This window comes from Scophthalmus maximus, chromosome 20 (genome assembly GCF_022379125.1).
Source record: "Scophthalmus maximus strain ysfricsl-2021 chromosome 20, ASM2237912v1, whole genome shotgun sequence".
NCBI classification, from domain to species: domain Eukaryota; kingdom Metazoa; phylum Chordata; class Actinopteri; order Pleuronectiformes; family Scophthalmidae; genus Scophthalmus; species Scophthalmus maximus.
The window spans coordinates 16,513,530-16,534,458 of NC_061534.1; the positions used below are offsets into that span (position 1 = coordinate 16,513,530).

General features: G+C 43.3%; 2 protein-coding genes across 2 annotated transcripts; both read left to right on the forward strand.

Annotated features, from left to right (window-relative positions):
* Positions 1-233: 233 nt before the first annotated feature.
* On the forward strand, positions 234-10,003 carry LOC118285485. Its single transcript, XM_035609165.2, has 7 exons — positions 234-366; positions 737-986; positions 2,751-3,035; positions 6,188-6,457; positions 6,694-6,976; positions 8,714-8,825; positions 8,915-10,003. Exons 2-6 carry the CDS (start codon positions 803-805, stop codon positions 8,733-8,735), a joined length of 1,044 nt encoding a protein of 347 aa, XP_035465058.2. The 5' UTR covers positions 234-366; positions 737-802; the 3' UTR covers positions 8,736-8,825; positions 8,915-10,003.
* A 965-nt stretch (positions 10,004-10,968) lies between these two features.
* On the forward strand, positions 10,969-15,809 carry LOC118285482 (vitelline membrane outer layer protein 1 homolog). The gene is made up of 4 exons (XM_035609163.1): positions 10,969-11,255; positions 12,392-12,504; positions 13,942-14,248; positions 15,726-15,809. The coding sequence occupies exons 1-4, from the start codon at positions 11,046-11,048 to the stop codon at positions 15,726-15,728; spliced, it is 633 nt and encodes a 210-aa protein (XP_035465056.1). The 5' UTR covers positions 10,969-11,045; the 3' UTR covers positions 15,729-15,809.
* The last annotated feature ends 5,120 nt before the right edge of the window (positions 15,810-20,929 follow it).

Sequence of the window (20,929 nt, forward strand, 5' to 3'; positions counted from 1 at the left end):
TACAGTATAGATAATAAATATATAAAATAAATGACTAAATCCCGTAAATATGGTAAAAGAAATACTCACGCTGCGGTTATCACCTTTGTCCTGTAGGTGGCAGCAGTTAGTCATGTTCAAATCTGAGTCACGCGTGATTCCGGTGTTTTAAAGGTGGGGGACATTGTTGTCATTGAATTACAAGCCTTGTTTGTCTTGTGTTATGAGGAAGTCCCATCAGATTATGGATCCAATAGTGAAGTGTGGGAGGGACGAGCTGTCGGCAGTGACAGTGATGCCTGGTTCGATGTTTGTAGTACCTGAAATGCAGTATGGCGAGCAATCTGTTCCTGATGCTGCTTATTTTTCTTCCCGAATGCAGTCAAGGTAAGTTCTTGCAGAAGTACGCTACGTCATGATCGTCAGGAGGCATTTAAAGTTTTGTTTTCAGATATGCACAGATCACGTAAAAAATGAAGAATTCATCACCACAGTGGGGTTTCAGTATTCAACCACAACAATTCAACTATTGTATTAACACATTTGTTTGTAAACACGTTTGGAGACCTGCATGTTTGCCTGATTTATTTGGCCAAAATGTTAGTAGCAACTTGGATGGTTTCTGGTGTCTGGTGTTACTTGACACATGAGGCCTTATATTTACCTCGAGCACAGACTCCAGATCTGCTCTCAGACCTGAATATTTCAAACAAATTGTAAACACCAGTCCGTCATGCAATGTGTCATTTTCCTACAGGCAAACACTCGCTTCGCCTTTTGACCTTCTGTGACCTGGCGGGCGACCGTCAGTACGATATTGAATATGACGCCGATCAGCTCTTCTACGTTGACCCCGTCACCTATCGGATGGCTCCGCGCCTCCCGGAGTTTGCGGGGCAGTGGACCCCTGATCCTGGACTGGCCAAAGAGGCATACATCCCTGGGTACCTGCATATACAACATCCCGCGGGCCATAAAGGGAGAAAAAGGTCCCCCAGTCGTCATAGGTGAGCTGGTTGTTTTGTTTTTACTGATAACATGAGTGTTGACTTTAAAAATATTTTTTTTTTGCTAAACTTATCAAAACTGATTGCACAGTGTAATGGCGATAGGAACAAAAACGACACCGTCGGCACTTATAATAAGCTTTGCCCGATAAGTTTTGCCTTTTGGCCACCGGGACGCGGTTTTCACAGAAAAAAGGCCGACCCTAATTTCCGGCACAAAGGAAACTGCGTCACACATTGCGTGACCAAAACCAGGAAGAGAATAGCGTTCTTCGGTATGTATCCCAAGTGATGGAGATGGCAGACGGTGGAACAGCCGAATCGACGAAAACAACTTAACATTGCAAGAGAAAAAAAGAATCCCATTCATGGAACAAAAGCATTCACCCTGAGAGGGCTTCAAAAACAAAAATGCAGTTTATTGCCTTCCGCTAGATCAGTGAGTAACACAACCAGCCTACTCAAGGTTATTTGATAAAATTGGGATTTTTTACAGTTGTTTTCTGCTTTGCACAGAAGCCAGGCTTGCTTACGTAATACTGTATTACGTAAGCAAATCCATTTTTAAATCTGTTTGGTTTAGTACAATGGTCCTAAAACTGTGGGACGGTCTCCCTTCAAAGGGTTACAAGATGAATGGGACAGGGTGCAAGACGATTAATGGATGACGAAAGAAAAAGAAAAATACATTTCTGTTTAACAGAGTCAAGCAGAGATATTTACTCTATTATTTTTGGACTAATCTTGCTTTAGTTTAAAAATAATGTTAGATAATTTGACTTCTCAAGCCCCCAAAAGAGCAATTTGAATGAAACCATGTGAGTTTTTAGAAAGAGAGGCCCCGAGCCATAAGCAATGGGAAACACTGCTTTATCCTTTTACACATCACAAGCATACTTTCAGTTTCTTTGTGATGTAAAATCTTGACTGGGATAAGTAAAACGTAGAGGACTAGAGGACGATTGTCATAAATTGGAAATACCCAGGACTTGAGTAAATGTACTTAGTTACTTTCCACCATTGCATTTCAGGCTTTAACAAGGATCGAAGAACGGTCCGAGTGTCCCTTTGTGTGTGTGTCTGAGGATGCACAATAGAAGCTTTCAGATGACAATTACCAAGAATGTCGCTGCTGATTTCATCTTTCCAGAACTGAAACTAGATTATGATTATAGACTACTCCCATGAATTAAAAGTCAGTTAAACTATCATAGTGTAATGGGAGGAACTGTTGGCGGTATTATTAAACATAAGTTAATGAGAGGAGTGTCTGTACTCTTCAGAAAAAAAAATCAATGTGAGCTGCGATTAACCTCCCAGGTTTTATAGTCATGCTTATAATCTGTCAAGTGCAGGTTAAGGTTTCTGTCACTGTTTATTGTGCAGCTCTCCACTGGGGAGCTTCCACTAGTCAGCATGCGCTCCATGATACCGTAATGTACAGTATGTGTGATCTCTGGGAATCTTCCTCTGGTGTGGCCTTGAATTACACCGAAATTATCTTTGTACTTTTAGATTTGAAACTTTCCAAAAGTATTTAGGTCAATGTTGATGGTGCAAAAGAATGTGGACACTACATACTCATATACTTTTGTTTTGATGCTTTGTAATGTTCTGCGTCATGTCTGGTTCCACTTCAGCAAAATCTTAACGCACATTTTAGGCAATATTGTGCTTCCAGCACATATAGATGACCACATTCTTTTGGCCACGTAGTCTGACCTCCCGCCTGTGTCTGTCAACCATCCACCCGTTCGTCCGCAGTCGGCCCCACCGCCCTGATCTACCCGAAGCAGGACATGGAGCTTGGGCTCCCCAACACCCTCGTCTGCTTTGTCAACGACTTCCATCCGCCTGTAGTCGACATCGCCTGGACCAGGAACGGGCAGCTCGTGGACCAGAGCCAGGTCAGCCAGACTCAGTACTACTCCAACAGGGACTTCAGCTTCCGCACCTCGTCCTACCTGGACTTCACTCCGCAGGAGGGCGACATCTACGCCTGCAGCGTGGGCCACATCAGCCTGCAGGCACCTCTCACCAGGTTCTTGGGTAGGTCAGTCATAATAATCACAGGAGAACTAAAGGTACTTGGATCAAAACTCTTGAGAGACGCTGAATTTTTGGAGTCTGAACCGCTTCGTGTTTGAAACACGCCGTTCGTTTTTATATGCGAGAGTAAGTCATTGATGTTTTTCTTCATAATAATAAAAAACAATGCTCACAACGATGAAGGTCCAGGTTTCACCCTTGTACACCTAAAGCTATTTCATACTTTTGCACTGAATCAATAATAATAATAATGTAGGTATTGCATTGATTGGTTGTGGCCGTGCACCCCATTCCGTACACGCGTGTGTGCGTGTGTGTGTACCAGTGTACCAGCAGCACAACACACAGCAACACAGAGCTGATATCAGACAAATCGAAGCTGTCCTCAAAGAGACAGATGAGCTGCTGTAGACTGAGCATCACTGCTCGCAGGAGAAGGAGAAGCAAGAATCTCATCTTTATATTTGAGCGTTGAAAATAATAATAATTTAAAAAAAAGAATCCCATATTTGTTGGTTAGTTATTATTTTGGCACTACAGTTACATTTAATGCTTTCACATATAAATCAGGGGGAGAGCAATGATGACTTGGCATTTTGCAACATATAGCCCTATGAATTATAATTTTTTTAATCATTTTCATTTTTTGAAAATCCAGTTCCAAAACTAGAATCGTCACGCAAAGTTGCAGAAACAGTAGCAAGAGAAAAAAGTCTGTAATGCAAAGGGAACAAGAGAAGCATTCAAAACCTTTAAAAACTCCTATTAAAATTTTTTTTTTTTAAAAATCTTATGCTACTGAATCTCTGTGTCTCTTTAAACAGAGGTTGAAGTGCACGCAGACCACCAGACTGTAGAGACGTCAGTGTGTGTCTGTGGTTTGATCCTGGGGCCGATTGGAGTTGGAGTTGGACTCTGGTTCATCGTGAAAGCCAACAAGTCTTGCCGGGCGTGACACGCATCAAGACAAACGCCGGGGTTTTGATGTCAGATGTGTGATTGTGTTTTTCCTCTTTATTTCCTTTTCTTTTTATGACAGCTGCAATTTTATTGGTGTCTCTTCCCCCCCCCCACGGTTTCTTTTCCTGCAAATTACGGAACACAAACCCAAACTGAAAAAAATAAAGGATTGAGAGCTTGGGAAATACACTTGTTCGCTCTCAGATAGGAAGATAGCACTGTCATGTCTGTGGAACAGTCGGCTCGGTTTAACAGAAAGGCATAAACTGTGGGGAAACAGCTTGCCTGACTCTGTCCAACAAACCCAGCAGCCGTTGATGATGTTGCAGATGTTGGGGCATAGCAAGGGTTTTGCAGCTCATTTGCCTTTTTTCACGGGCGCATGAAACACACAAAGGGAAGTTGAAAATGTCTGTCCTTGTTAGGCGATACTGCGCGTGCAAGAGACATTCAAATGAAACCAAAGTCCCCATCCATTATACTGCACTGTGCTCCTGCGGTGACATGCCTGACACGACTGTTCTGCAAACGATGTTAGTCACTTCCGCCCGCGTGTCTCGTAACACCGGCACAGATTTGCAGACGCTTCAAGCCGGCCTCTGTCGGGCCCATTTGGCTCAGGCCTGAAATGGATTATTTCCACTGTGACGGATGAGATAGCTGCCGCATTTTTTAATATGCAAGGGCGCCGGGCTTCTGATGGACGCACTCGCAGATCGAGAACACGGAAAATCCCTCGTACAGCCGCTTTGATTTTGCCGTAACAGAATTTAGATCCAGTGGGGTGTAGAACTATTTCGTCCCTTTAGGGTTGTATGGCTACGATTAACACTGCGAGTCAGCTCTTGTTACCGAGCGGAGACGCCAAACACTGGATGAGGAACTCATTTTAGAGAAGTGTCGGCGAGTACTTCACTCACAGACATGCCATCGCACGGGGAACGAAACCAGGTAACTGACCACACCTTTGGTTTGCTCCCTAACATGCTCCCTGGTGGGAGTCTTTTTTTTCTGTTCACTTCCCCATAAACAATTTCAAACAGGGCAACAAAAGAGTTCTGACACAACCAGAAAGGCCTGTTGGTGGCAGCGCTGCGCACGCATGAACAGTTGCGTCATTTGTTGTACACGAAAGCTGCTCGCAGCTTCGTTTTTGAGCCCCAGAGGCTTTGGGAGCATGACTGAGTCTGCAATCTTTTGTATGCAAAGAGTGAAGAACTTCACTACTGCGGTAGTTTTCAAGGTTTAAAAAACCAATGGGACTTTATTTTCTGTACAGTGGTGTAATCACTGCCGTTCTCCTCTGCACTACACCAACAGGTAGGTTTCTTCTCGTATTCCTATAGCTTTTATTTATGCACATACATTTTTTATTCTGATTATTGTTAGAGACTTGACCTCTTAAACATCGATCCTGTAGACATTTCTCTTTGCCACGGCCTTTTATTATATCACATAATTACTCATTTCCAACATTGCACACTATACTCTTAATCAATTATTGATTTATTTTGCTTTATATGCTGTTGTTTTTTGACTTAAAGTCTTCATTTAACTCTTCTTTCTAAGTTTCTAAAAATATTGTCTTATGTTGCTTTTACAATTTGTCTTGATACCTTTTGCATAACTGTGCTTTACAAATAAACTCGCCTTGCCTTACTCACAGGTAACAGGCACATAAAGTAACACAGGTAGACAGACACTCTTGGGAGGAGTGGCTGGAAACGGCTGGTTTAAGTAGCTCCTGCACGGGATAAAGAAAATGAAAACACGGGGAATGTAAGTGGGAAAGGAAGCTCAGGTGATGAGAGTCGGAGACGGGTGAGCAGGTGGATGTGGGAGCCGGGTAACTGGGACAGTTCAAGGACGCCTTGGTGGGCGGGTGGCGAGCGGCAGAAATGGAGGCTCAAATAAACCGAGCAGGGACGGGAGGTCTGGATGAGGGAACGAGAGAGCCGGAGGACAAATCGTGCCAAACACTGTAATTTTATTGGCAGTTACTTTGTCTTAGTTTAGCATTCACACAGATTATGATAGAAGTGTGGGCTGGATCCATTTTAGAAGAATTAACTCTCCTGCCAAACACTCCCTCTTTGGATTGGAACAAAGGGCGGCTTTTGTTCAACAACAAAAAATGATGGATTCCCCCGTCTAAACTTTTCTGTATGAACTGGTGAGTGCCACTTTTGCAGATGGCTACGTGTTTCAGATGACGTACGAGTGCGAGTACGGCGACGACATCACGGACGTGGTCTTCCTTGTCAAAAACGTGTTCAACATGAAGCTCAACACCATGTACGACTCTCGGGGCGGGAAGTACGTCGGCTTCGGGGAGTACGGCATGAAAAACGCCGACCATTACAACGGCCAGGCCTGGAAAATGGCCTTACGGAGAGTTCAAGTGGAGACCGTTTGCAGATACAACGCGAGACTGTTCAGAGGGAGCACGCTGGATAGAAAAGGTACACTTCTCTGTTTTCTACTCTTGGTACTCTAGCAGTGCCACCTCCGTGTGGCAACATGCTTCATTAACAAAAAAAGGACACAATCGTCCTCTCCCTGTCCTTTAATTTAACGGCTTGAGGACAAACTGCTCGGCCCTCGACTCTTGTCTTTTGCAGCCTGCGTTCAAGCAGGCACCGCGTCCAGCAGGTCATGTCGCTGCTAATCCCCTGCTCTGATCGTGTCCACACTCCAGTGCCTCCGGTTGTCAGGGTCCGTCAGACCAGGCCGGCCGACTACGGGGTGCTGACCGTGCTCGAGTGCAGCGTTGTGGGCTTCTTCCCGCAGGCAGCGAGGGCGAGCTGGCTGAGGGACGGCGCGGAGGTCGCCGACCGACGTGTCGTCCACGGATGTCTTGGCCAACGAGGACTGGAGCTTCCAGCTTCACTCTTACCTGGAGCTGACGCCGAAGAGAGGGGAGAGGGTGAGCTGCAGGGTGGAGCACAGCAGCCTGGAGAAGAGCCTGGAGGTGGACTGGGGTAAGACGTTGTCCAGGAGACGAAACACATTCAACTGTTTATGTGTGTGTGTGTATGTGTGTGTGTCAACTGCAACTCAGGAGGATAAGGACGGATTGACTGGAAATGAAGAAGACTATTTGCAGAGTTTAATCAAGTTTTGGCAGAAAATGCGGGCCCATGACTGGAGGAGATGAGTTCTGTGCAGACTTTTGCTGGTGCAGATCAAAGATTGAACCTCATTGGTCAAATCTTTACTGGGACAACCTGAAGATGATGCCACATTAACGTCACATGGGATGTGTACCGGTTAAATTAGCGTCTAATCTTATGTGGCATTGGGTTTTCCGGCGCCAATGAGAATGTGCGAGAATTTCTCAATGCAAATTCAACACCAAAATATCTAGTCAGGCTTAATTAATTGAATGTTATCTATTTTACTTATGTATCCGTTTGTTTATTTGCACATCTGAGACTGTTTTAAGGTTTTGCTTACTCCTCCTCTAGCATTCATCGTCGTATTATTTAATCTTTATCCCTTTCGTATCTCTTTTAGCATTTTCCTTTTTCTGTTTCTTCTTTTGACATTTTACCACTTTATTATTACTATTTGTTGTAACTATTGTATTTTTTAAATAAAAGTCTGATTTGCTGACTGATATTAAGCCGAGCCCAATATGACATCAGTGCACTGTAACTGTGAGGTGCCGTTGTGTTCTGTCTCTTCTGCCTCAGACATCGTTGCTCCTCTCTCTCTCACTGCGTTTTATGACAAGCGTTCCAGTTCAGTTCTCGGGAGAGCTGGCAAAGAAAGAAAGTGGTGAGGAGAGGGAAAGAGTTCAGGTTCAGGTTCATATCGACGAGGGGAACAGAATCTACCCCTGAGCGCCGGAATCCGGCGCCAACTGCTGCTATCTCCAAACCGGCTTGTTCTCGCCATGTTCAGCACTTGTCCCCGATGCACTCCAATGGTTCCACATCACCTGATCTCCGCACACACCTGCTCGCCCGCTTCCCACTCCCTCATTAGTCTTTGGAGCAGCCATCCAGCACTGGCCGCTCGCCAGTGTGTCTGTTGTGTCCCGGTAGCCACAGCGTTTCCCAGCTGCTGTTCTTGTACACATGCCTGAACTGTTCACGGTCTCCAGCCCGGGTTTTTGTCTTCCTGCTCCCAATTTTTGGGGAATTTGTTTGCCTTTGCCCCCCCCCCCCGCCTCCTGCTTCTCTGTCCGAACATGGCGGAACTGTTACATCCCCGGTCATTGGAGTGACCGAAAAAGAACCAAGGGGCGGCATTGAACAATGGTTTCGGTGTGCCGGCTGCGTTGACGTGTGAGGTTTTCGTGAGTGTGAGGAGCTCCGACGGGATGAGAAAGCTGTGGCGCGAAGATTGCAGTATTGAGTACGAAAAGGGCCGAAATTCACCGGGGGGAACGTGTGTCCCCGGGAAAAAACAATCGGCTGGTGTGATCGTGCATGATCAGGGGATTGTGTTCATTCTCTATCAAAGATACAATAATTCATCACAGCATTTCAGCAGCATAATCTGAGAATTCAACATATACAGACAGAAATAGGGGATTATTATGGTATGAAGCATTTGGCTATTTATTCTCAAGGTTTTCAGAGGGCGCAAACTCTATGTTCATGTCACCTGACAAATTTGAATTCCTTACTAAGAAGGGGAGTAGCCTGTTCTGATCTATTCGCCGGATCTGTGAGCAGATTAAGATTTCACTGTCAACACTTCTCTCTCAGACACCTCTGCTCTGGATGCTAAACATGTGAAGATGGCAGTGGGCATCCTCTTCTTCGTCGCTGGCTTCACTGCAGCTGCCGGCGGAGCGGCTTACCATTGGTGGAAGCAGAGGTGCGTTGGCGTCAGTGGCGGTATTGCGAACGCTTTCACGTCTCTTTTGTGCATGCTTCATTGTTTCTCCACTCTTCTGTTTTTTCCAGGTTCGACTTCAGCCCCGTTGGCAGACAAGGACAAACATCGTCACGTCTTTCAGAGTTTTAGTTCCTGCTCCCGCATGAGCCTGGGCGCAGCTTCAGATCCTCAGGTCCTCAGGCAGGCCTCTGCTGACCGATCCCAAGTCGCGGCTCGAGACTAAAGGTGACAAGCTGTTGTGCAGTCAAGGCTCCTCCGCTCTGGAGCTCCCAGCCCAAGGATCTGAGGCTGCAGCATCTTTTTAAATCACTTCTTAAAATGTATCTTTTAAAAAGGGTTAACTTTTGACAACTTGTCTATTCCGTCTTATTATTAATATGTCTTGGTGTTGTTGTTTGTTACATTCTATTTTATTTTTGTGTTATTTAAATTGCCAGTTTTTCTTTGTTTTTGTCCTGACGTGTTGTAATCCTGGTGCAGCCGTGTGAAGCACTTCTCATTCTTTAGCTTCCTATTACTGTACATAATGAGATGAAATGAACCAGCTTTCTATCTCCGGCTCAAAAAATCGCTGTCTTCAAACTCCTCATTTCCATTTAGTCCGCGAGAAAAATGAAAAATCATTCTGTCCTTTGGTCCGCTGAGCTTGACCTGTTCGTCGGGAGGCGATAAAGGGCATTGTGGGAAGGTGACATGCTGTTGACATGGCAAAGCTCCTCCTTTATCATTTCTGACATGTCCTGAAAAGAAATTGCCAAGAAATTGTTGTAACATTGTGTTACAATCATCGGGTGGGATTGAGACGTCAGAACTGTGACTTGTTACAGTCGTTGTCACTTCAGAATAAATCTCATATCTTTATATGAAGTGAAACCACATTAAATAAAAAAAATATTTTGTTAATTCATAAAAAAATGATCTTATCTTTCATCAGAATTAGAACAACTGTTCAAATATGAAAAGTGCTCTATAAATGAAATGTATTATTATTATTATTATTATTATTATATGCTTATGCCTGATAGCATGCTGTATATTCAAAAGCACACAACCCACACCAGGTTACGTTCCCTGCTCACCCTGCTGCCACCGTGACCTGACCCCGGAGAAATGGAAGTTTAGAAAAAATAAAAAAATAGAGCTACGGATGACTATTAATTGCTCTTTGCAACATTTTCTTCATTCATCTGTTACAGTATACTCTTAAAATGTCCTCCCACGCAGTGATCAATACTTCTATATTTACAGTGGATCGCACTAGAGCGATGAACCCACAGAGAATTATCATGTTTTGGTTCGCTCTCATGGCATCTTTTTCGGACACAGTGTCCTGCTCTTATCAGTTAAAAAAATCGATAAAATCCATTGTGCACTACACTACCTGCCCAGCACCGAACAGCAGACGGACAGGATCAGTGACTGGCGATTGAAGAAAGACTCCTCAGGTTGTGTCACATCCCCGGATTCTTTTGCAGCACACTGTCACATTGCCTCAGTGTTCTCAGGGGAGGCTGCATGTTGGTGTGTCGAGGACAGCAAGATAAGGAAAATGTGCTTCCCACATACTTAGCCGCGTATTCAGTGTGAAACTGTTTGTATTCGTTTCGAGTTTGTGTGTAAAAGATGACTGACAACCTCATCTGGGGACAAGGCTGTTCGACTCCATTCAGTAAAAAAGTGACATGGCAATTTCGGATTTCCGTGCGCCTCACGCCAGCATGCCCAGGCAAAAATACAGCAACGCTTTCCAATATTCCAATTTATGTGCTGGCCCACTTTTCAATCCACACGTGATTACTGTTTGGACAATAACAACCCCTTGAAAACATGGATTACAAGACTTCGCAAACCGCGTGTTTGCCGCCTGACCATGTTGTGTCTCTCTGGCGTTGCAGAAATGTTTGGAGTCCTACCAGATCCACCGCTTGCTGCGGTGTCAAGCGTTAATAAATTCAAGGGGCCTGGTGTCTCTCAACGTCTGAGAGGAAAAAAACCCTCTACTTTTTTTTCCGACAGCAGCTGGTGATTCCCACGCCGCTCTGTGACTCTGTAAATGATTGGCGCCGATACAAGGGGGTCTACTCTGAAAGGTAAACTGTCAGAGCTATATAAGAGTCCGACCCCCCCGGCCGCCCGGTCCCCCTGGTACTTGTTAGTTGGCACCTCAGGCTGAAACACCACTGACTCGCTGCTGTCAATATGGCGAATCTGCTCGGCGCCGTGGCCGTGCTGGCTGCGCTGTCCGGCGGCTTGTGCGAGGAGAAGGCCTTCCTGCAGAGGGCCGGCGCGGCCTTCAGCAACAGAGAGTACAGTTCTCTGCTCACCGTGAACAACGGAGAGAGGTTTGGGAACTGGACCTGGCCGGAGATGTGTCCGGACGAGTTCTTCGCCGTTGGCTTCAGTGTCAGGGTAAAGGTTCTTTCGTCTCGCGCGCATACCTCCCCTAAAACAAACGCAGGAAAAACATTCACGCGAACCAGATGATGCCGTGTAAAACAAGGCAATCATGAGGCGAGCTGACGGACCCTCGCGCGGACATTCCCCCTTTCCAGGAAGGGATTCGTGGAGGCAACATTTCTATATTTTCCCCATTGATTTTGCCTCATCGTTTTGATATCGTACATTTATTTTTTCTCTTGTGTATAATTCATTTCTACCGAATTTGACCTTTAAATTTGAATGGAAACTTTATTTGCGACTGTTGTATACTGTATATATATATATATTTATAAATATGAAAGAAAAACAGACGCTTAGAACTGTTAAAAATAAATACATCAGAATGGTGAGTGGGCAGTTTTCCCTTCTCCATTTACTTTTACAAAAAGTGATAATTAAGTTTAAAGGATTTGGGGGGAAAAACAAACAAGTATGTAGATGAAAACTTTAGGCATGTGGAACAAAATTCATGGTTCTCTTTGTGCGCACGAGCTCAACCAGAGCTTATGAGGCTTCAACTGTCTGAGTTAGTTAAACCAGATAACCCTTTTGTTTTATTGGCCTCGAGCTCAACAGGGGGAAAAAAAATCATCCTGGGAAACAAAACAGAAGGAATTTATTTAACTTGAGTGAGTGAGTGAGGACTATGAATTCGTGTTTGAACACGTGAAATATGTTTCACTATAAATATGGGCATGCATGTATTAAGATGGGTGTCAAAAAAATGTGAACCTATCTTTTAGGGTTTCTTACGAGGGCAAACATCTGATGGAGACCAGCTCCAGTTGCTCAGTTTTCCATCTTGCATTTGGTACAATGAAACAAATATATTGTAGACGTTCCTGGGAAGCTGAATAAGAGTCATTACTGTGCAATTAAGCGGCACAGGGAGCAACTCTCAGTAACAAGAGACGCGTAGTGAATAGATAAATTCCCTCTGTGGTCTCAGATGCTTCCACCTACACACTTCACACGCCTGTCATGACTTCACGTCACATTTGCTGTTTGCTTTAGTGGAGATGCGATTTAAAAAAAAATGGAATTAAAAAAAAGCCAGCTTGGCCAGGGCTGTTTCTCCTGCTGGGAACTGTCGTCTGTTTCCCCAGGTGGAGTCTAACCAGTACGGGTCGGACGACACGGCCCTGAACGGGATCCGCCTCATCTGCAGCAAAGACGGGAACAGAAGCTTCCTGTACTCCATTGAGTCTCACACTGGCTAGTAGGTGTCCTGCAGCGGTGCCACTTTCTTATCAGGCAACATTTATTAAAGGCTTTACATAATATTGGATTAATTTGTTGTCTAGAAATGATTTACTGATGCTTTGAAGATTACATTACATTGCATAACATTACATACTAACATAACATACATTAATTTAGCCGAGGCTTTTTTCCAACGCGACTTACTTTGAGTGCATTCAACCTTGAAGATATAAGTGCAAGAATCATGCGGGCACATACAAATTGATAGGCAACAACAGCTTCAAGTGCTCCATTGAGGTTTTTTAGTTTTTTGTTCATGTATAAGTCAATATAATTGCTGTGTGTTTACCTTTCATTTTTGGTAATAACATTGGTAACACCTTCTTTGATGCTCACCAGTTTGTCACTTAACTCTTAACCAGTTTGGAATTAACTCATTAACTAATGCAACATTAATGGGGAGTTTTGATCATCCAATCTGCATTTTGTTAGCTGTACATTGTTAATAAAATTCTCTGCATTGTATACATTTTTTTTTTACATAGGAAAGACAATCAGAATCAGCAACACAGTTATATGAAATCCATCTTATAATAGTACAGAGAATGACATAAAACAAAACTGTGAACTGATATTAATGATGAGAAAAACAATTGCGTTTTTGTAGTCAGTGATTTAAAAAGAATTTGGTCTTAACAGTCAAAAGGAGGTTTTAACAGCCTGGAAACCAAAAATAAGTGGTTTTCAACTACCTCGTGAGTAATCTTTGACGCAAACCAATAACCACCCACGAAACCACTATTAATACAACTTATACATGCATCATAAATGGTGCCCTATTAGAAAGCTGTACCCTTATAATAACATTGATTGAATATTTACTGTAGCAGCCTACTGTTGCCCAGATGTAATTGCACTTGTTTGTCCTTGCTTTTCTTTAGCAGCAGTAAATGAACATCAGGTAAGCACGCGCCGCCTACATGATCATTTTAATTTAAATATACAAGCATTGTATTGCAGGGAGCTGGCAATTAGCAGCAGGAAATCTAATGTTGGACAGTGAGAACATATCAGTATTAATACTTTCCTTCAACCTCCTTGAGAACTTCTGCTAAGCTCAAAGGGTTTTTCCGATGTCTTTAAATAATCAGCTTTTTGCTGCTGTGGTCAGATCCGGAATCTCAGTGGGACTAACTTGGCTGCACTGTGAAGGTTTAATACGAATTAGACACAAGAATAACAAAAAACACAAAAGATTTGACAGCAGGAGGAAGCTGGAGACAGTTTCCGCATCATGTTCAGAGGCGAAACGAAAACACTGTTACTGCCAGGATTTCAAGTTAAGCGTCACGATTTTCGAAATTCCCTGAAATTCCCGACCCAAATGTTGGACTTTTTTTTTTCTAATTGCCCCAACCATCACTCTCTTGCCTTTGCTTTCTTCCTCCTCCAGCTTCGGTGACTGGTCCCCCCCTCAGTACTGCCCGAGTGGCGTGCTCACCTCTTTCCAGATTCGCGTGGAGCCTCACCAGGGCCTGTTCGGCGACGACACGGCCGTCAACAGCATCAAGTTCCGCTGCAGCAGCAACCCGACGCTGGAGGGCACCGGCATGGACTGGGGGGAGTACGGCCACTGGAGCCAGGAGTGCCACGGCGGAGGAATCTGCGGCATCGAGTCCAAGATGGAGGAGTACCAGTATGGCCTGGACGACTCCAGCCTCAACGACGTGCGCTTCCATTGCTGTGCCAGAGCTCAGCGGGTGAGATGGAGGGTTTAAATGACGGGAGTTGAGTGACACAAAGTACAGAAGGGCCACGTCGACTCTGGACGGCTTTCACTTTGGTTTGTTTGGATAAATGAGAACAATTTTACTCTGGCTGAGAGCCACAACAAAATTGCCATGGAAAGTTGGAACCCCACACTCTTCCCCGAACCCGCAGCGAGATGCTTGAAAGTCCAACTATTTGTCGAGATGTTGTTACAGGAGTGGTGGCAGAGATATCGAGTTCCTTACTGGAGTATAAAAGTGCTCCACCATTATGTATTTATAATGAAGTATCATCAATAGTTGGCCTACTATTCATAGATATCATCCCTAAACGATTTAGTCACTCACCCTGTTTCCTGTATCTGCCAAAATAAATACATATACTTCAAATATATAACAAGCAAAATGTACTTTCTGGAGAAATCTAGGAACAGAAGCTGCTATCAGAAGAAGGATTAGTTGAAGTGGGCATTGGAAGCAGATTATATGAAAAACCTGGTGATCAGATTGTGGAAATACGACTTGAATATCAGGCTGAAGAGATGTGGTTCAGTTGTGCTTTAATCAATTTAAATATCTGAATAAATTTAATTTTAATTTAATTTAATATTTAGTACCTGGCTGACTTGCTCAGAGAGCACAGACAAGTCCGTAATGTTTCATCACGGTTACTCAGACTGGTTTGAAAACCGAATCTCTAAGCTCAGAAATTACAAATTATTAAACCACTGTCAAGTTGATAATTAGGCTGAACCATATCCAAAAATGCAACAAAGCAAAGATTAAAAAAATGTTGTGCTTTTAAATCAACCATTTTATTTATGATACCAAAGGGAATGTTATCTTCCTTTTTCCCCCCGTCTATTTGTGTGTTTTAGTATTCATTTTCATTAAATGAATAAAAAAGCCTGAGGTGATATTTCCAGGAGATTAAGGGCCGTGTACTTTCAACCATTTAACATGATCTTCATCAGCAGCTTGTTACGATCTTCCCCCATTTTTTGGCCCTTTTTTCCACTTGTTATTTCCTGTTTTATTTTGATATCTCTCGCCCCGTGCGTCTGGTGGTTTAACTTTTTACTGTCCTTGTGCTTTTTACTGTCCTTGTGCTTCACCTGGGTCCAGCTAACTCTGCCTCCCTTGTGCAACGAGTCTCTGCGCTGCTCAGTCCTCTGTGTCACTTTGTCTGCTCATCTTCCTTGTTTCACCTCGTGCTACTCCTGAACTCTCTGGTGATTCCTTCCAATTCGCCAAGGTTTAATACAAATGTAGATGTTTGCTCAAATGTAAAGACTACAACTACTCAATGAACCTTGGGATAAAATTATTTCGTCTTTCTGGACGTTCAGTTTTTTACTAACAGCTGAAGGGAGTTTGTGGGATGTCTCTGTGATGTTATTCAAATGTAAAATTGACATATATATATCACAATCCTTGCTGAATTTGTGCTTTATGTTTTTATTAACAGTGATTGACAGGTGAGAAGCTTGGTCCAGTTCCACCTCCGACACCCTGAACCCAAAGATGACAAATAATAAAGAGCAGATTTGAACCTTTTTCTCAACTTTTTAAAAAAAACCCGCAAACATGCACTAAGACATAATAGTATATAGTAATGATCAGATATAATAACGACAGTAAGTTTGAAGGGTCAACTTCAGCAGAAAAAAACAAAAATATTAAGGAGCGCTGCTTCAAATCATGACTTTTTTTTTTTTTTTACATCATGTCATCTCTTCCTCACCTCATCAGCATGACCGCTGCATGTTTTCACGTCCTGTCTAATGAGCTCACATCCATCCATCCATCTGTCCATCCATCCATAACATCCATCCACTATTCACACCGATTTATCCTTTAAGGGTCCTGCAGCCAATCCCAGCCGACGTTGGGCGAGAGGCGGGGTTAACCCCGGACAGGTCGCCAGCGTACCGCAGGGCCCAAATAAGCTCACGGTAAAGTCATTGACTGTGAGCACAAAATAGACGCTGACACAGGCATTTCCCACAATTCCTGTTGGAACTAAGGTAATTAAGAAACGGCGAGAGGGGGTATTAATTAATTTACAGTTTAAAGCCTGGCAAAGTTTGATAAGACACCGATTGGCACGCACAGAGGTAATTGTGTTAATTAATCGGAGAGTAGTTAATCTTCTGACAGCGTGTGTGTGTGTGTGGCGAGTTGGGGAGGCAACTTGATGCTATCAAACTCTGTGGTAATGGTTTTCCGATGATTCTGCAAGTCAAGGCAAAGCGATTAGAGTCTTGAACCCACAAGTTCCCCTCCGCTATGGTAATGAATACACTCCGGCTGACCTCTTATCTCAGCTCAAAGTGTTCTTATTGGAGTTAGATGCTCAAGTGCACTTGTTGGTCTGCTCGGAATATGGATAAGCTCGTCGCAGCAGGCGGGGGGTTAACAAGGAAAACAGCAGTGTGAGGAGTGAGCGCACATCAAGTAAGGAATAATAATCTTATAACAGCCCAAAGAATCATTAGGGAATGTCTTAGTGTCACTGGCTCAACACAGTGACATAATGAACTACAGCTAAACACCGCTCAGACCAGATCTAAATATACCAGAAATGTCAGGCCGAAATTTTGAATGAAATGTGGATAAAACGAATATTTGCAATAGGCAGGATATTTGGATATATTTAGAATACTTACATTAAATGAAATGATCATCATCATCATCATCATCATCATCATCATCATCATCATCATGAATAATGATGATGATGATGATGCTGCCATAAAAACACCTGTACGTGTAACTGTCTGTAACTATGATAAAGTTACATCCTGTATCTATAATGTTTACGGAGATGATACAGGGAGACCTAATCCATCACAGATGCAGAACATACCTCAGATCATCAGATTGATATAATCACGGATTTGCTGCAACTGCATATGGTGAGAAGTATAAATATATGTCATAATTTCTCAGTAGACTCATCTGTTAGAATACAAAATTAGGCTCCTATTGCCTATTTCAGACTTGTCAACTCGACTTTACCAACAAATCTGGACGAATGAGGTCTTTTTCCTGAAGATCCAGCTGTAGAAAACGTTCTCGAGCTGTCTACATTGTTTACCGAGCAAATACGGGATATCTGATTCGTCACTAATCTGAAACGTATCCCTCGAGACAGCAGATTCATACATCACATAGACTGCTGACGTGGAAAAAATGGAATCATCTGCACAGTGAGAGATAGCAAGAGACGCGATGATGCCATTTTCCCTGAATCTGAAAAGATCTGAGCAGGTTTTTTGGGGTCTGAGCTTTAAACTTGCTATCATTTCATTTTCCTTTAAAAACATCCACTGGGCAAACAGAGCCTGGAGGAGAATTTCAATGTTATTCAACTTTCTTGTTCCATCGAGTTTCCATGTTTACAGTCATGTGCATACAGTGAGAGATTAAAAAAAGAAGAAGTAATAATTATCCTATGGATTAAGTGATCAGTGAGTGCTGTATTCAGGAATATGGAACTGTTAGATATCACAGATCTGGAAAATAAGAAAAAACAATCCTCACAACACTGGGAATTTGAAACATCTTAAATAGCAACATAGAGTCTTTTGTATCATATGTTATGCATCATTTTAATAGGAAAATGAGGACGATGGATAGCAATGAATAAAGATAATAAAAAACAGAACTGGAGTCCATTAGGCATCTATTTCAGCAAAAGTCAAAATCCTGCACATCGGCATATTTTGAAGAAATCGTACACTGTGATGAAATTGTTTTATGAAGATGTGGAGTCTTTTATAGTTTTATTCACAACGAGTTTTTCCTGTTGCGTGTTCAAATATGTCAAAGATTCCTTATTATGATTTGTTGCATATGACACCAGAAAAAAACTATGAGTCAGAAGTTAAAGAATCATTAATAAGACAAAAGCACATTTGTTCTCATCTCATAGAAAATGACCAACTAGTGTCTGAACTATAAAACGGCGCCGTGGATCACATGTTAGACCTTTTTTCTTCATCTTTAACAAGATAGATTCCTGAAATTTTCCTTTCTCAGAACGTCGTGCCAAGTAAAACTTTTGACAAATTCAAACCAACTTACCGTAAAGGCATGACTTCTATTTCCGTACTGCGAAAAAAAAATTCCTCATCTGGAATTTCTCAAAAAAAAAAAAACAGTTCGTTTTTCTCTGACCAATTCTTGTGACATAGAAAAATGTGGCAACTTATGTAAGTTTGCATTCAATACCATCAATACGATGCTGCGTGTGGTCTCACAACACAGCCTCCAACCCTAATGCATCTCCCAGATGACACTTGAACAACAGTGTTTACAGTTTCCTCCCTGGCCTTGGTACGCAGGGCAGCGCGCTGTAATTCTTTTCAGCGGGACGTATGATGCATACGAAAATACCTTATCCCCCTCACAGAGCGTGAGTCATTCGGACTGTTATCTAGTATCTGTCACCGTCTTGTTTAAACCATTTAACCCCTGCTACAGAGGCTTTTCTCACGCCATCTTTCTTTTTCAAAAAAGACAACAACCTCCAGCATTCCGGGAATTCAAGCTGCTCTGTCTTCAATCACACATTCATCCGTTATCTATAACGCTTATCCTGTAAGGGTTGTGGGGGAGCTGCAGCCAATCCCAGGTGACATTGGGCAAGGGGTCCGGTGCAAGCCGGACTGGTTGCTGGTCCATCACAGGGCCAACAAAACAGAGACAGCCATTCACACTCACATTCACACGTACAGCTGATTTAGAGTCTCCAATCGACCTAACCCCAATCTGCATGTCTTTGGACTGTGGGAGGAAGCCGGAGTCTTCAGAGAACGTGCAGGCCAAACCTTCTCACTGTGAGGCAACGCTGTTAATCACTGCACCGTCGTGCAGCCGTTGCTCTTCAGATCTCAGATGAATACATGTTTTCCCACTTTTCTCGTCATTATGAAATCACTTTGCACTTATTCATGAGTCTTCATGAGAAAGATGAGCAGCTTAGATCAAATCATGAAATGCTTTCTAGTAGAAGTACGTTTTCAAAAAGGGACTTGGAAGGTGAAGCTGACCCTAACTCTTCAAGTCATTCCAGAGCTTTAGGAGCCCCGAGTGCAAGGGCTCCATCCGCTTTAGTTTATAACAAGGTCTCTGGAATTGTGAAAAGGCCGCTGCCCGAGGGAGCTCAAGCAACGCAAATGTTCATACGGGAATAAAAGATCTAACATATAATCAGGAGCCAGGACGTGAGGGACCTTAGAGGTGATCAACAATAGCTCAAAATCAATCCTAAAATAAACAGAGAGCCAGTGCAAAGAGGGGAATAAAGCAGCAGAAACTGCGAAGACAAGATAAGATATTCCTTTATTCATCCCACAACATTTACAGCAGCAATAGAGATCTATATCGATGCAAAAATACAAATAAAAAGCAATAAGATCTCTACAAAATAAGTAAATAAGATCTCCAAAATGTGCTTGAGTTCATTGACAAATCATTTCAGCAATACAACTAACTTAATAAGTAATGATTATATTATTATATGAATCCTGTTTTTCACTACATCCACTAGATGGCAATGCCGTGTCAAGTGGAACACGCTAACGTCTCACTAAAACCTATGATCTTTATGGCATGACACATCCAATACGAACATCTTATGCTGATTTGAATGGGGGCAATGAATTCTAGATGAATCAATTCTGCCATGTCGAACACCTGGCACGGGCAAGGCCCTGCAGCTCCGCCAGAGAAGCACAAAGCCCCCCCCCCCCCGACAAAAAATCTGCACTGACTCAACGTTGAAGCCGTCCTGGACACTGTTACAGCGTCCTGGACTGACGTCACCACAGCAAAGGAAGTTCATTAATTCAGAACACGCTGCCCTCAGCAAGTTGTAAAGCAGAAACACCTTTGAGTCGTGCGGTGGGACCTCGGGGATGTAAGGCCCCAGGTCGTAGGTTTAATTTCCAAACCGCAGGCTCAATGTGTTTCTGAGCAGCTCAGCGGCTCGCCAGTCCCCATTCTACCCGAAGAGCCATTAACGCCTCCTGTCGAGAACGGAATGGATATCATGTTTGTGGTCTTGGCTGAAAGGCAAAAGCCCCCCTCCTAATGACCTTACGCTCCCCTGGGCTCCGGGCTCATGACTTATAGATCACACCAGCTGCGTTGGCTCAACTGTAAATATAGTTGCGTTCATAAACACCGCAGGGTCATTATGATGCCGGGTGTTGATGTGAAATATGAGGCCGCGCGAGGGGACAGTTTTGGGGGTTGAATATGGCATTGTTTTGATGTAGGGGCGGAAAATGAATGGTGCGGTTGTGGTGTTTGGTCGTATCATAACAATGGAGTTGATCTACAGTTCACACAGTAATGAAGGTAATAACCAGATGGAGCAGATTTTCCTTTTTTAAACAAAACCTTTCTCTTGGAGACACTTTGGTCTGTGAGTCTCATTTCACTGCTGCATTCGGCTCCTTTTCATATTTTCCCTGCGCTCAGTGGACTGAAGGCGTCGTTTCATCTTTCGCTCACATTCATGTGGTCTTTCGAAAGCAATATGGACTGTCCTTGAACGTAGACTGGTTAATGACACAGAGCTACCTGGATCAGCTGACGAGAGACGACCATTTGCTCTTCTGATTCCCATTTTAGACTTTTAGTCTCCATAGTGACTTGCAC

Bases quoted from the DNA above. Each gene is read 5' to 3' on its own strand.
- LOC118285485 (XM_035609165.2), top strand. From the start codon at position 803: ATGACGCCGATCAGCTCTTCTACGTTGACCCCGTCACCTATCGGATGG. The intron at 3,036-6,187 runs GTAGGTCAGTCA...CCACTTTTGCAG, and splicing joins ACCTCTCACCAGGTTCTTGG to ATGGCTACGTGTTTCAGATG. The intron at 6,977-8,713 runs GTAAGACGTTGT...CTTCTCTCTCAG, and splicing joins GAGCCTGGAGGTGGACTGGG to ACACCTCTGCTCTGGATGCT.
- LOC118285482 (XM_035609163.1), top strand. From the start codon at position 11,046: ATGGCGAATCTGCTCGGCGCCGTGGCCGTGCTGGCTGCGCTGTCCGGC. The intron at 11,256-12,391 runs GTAAAGGTTCTT...CTGTTTCCCCAG, and splicing joins CCGTTGGCTTCAGTGTCAGG to GTGGAGTCTAACCAGTACGG. The intron at 12,505-13,941 runs GTAGGTGTCCTG...TTCCTCCTCCAG, and splicing joins ATTGAGTCTCACACTGGCTA to CTTCGGTGACTGGTCCCCCC.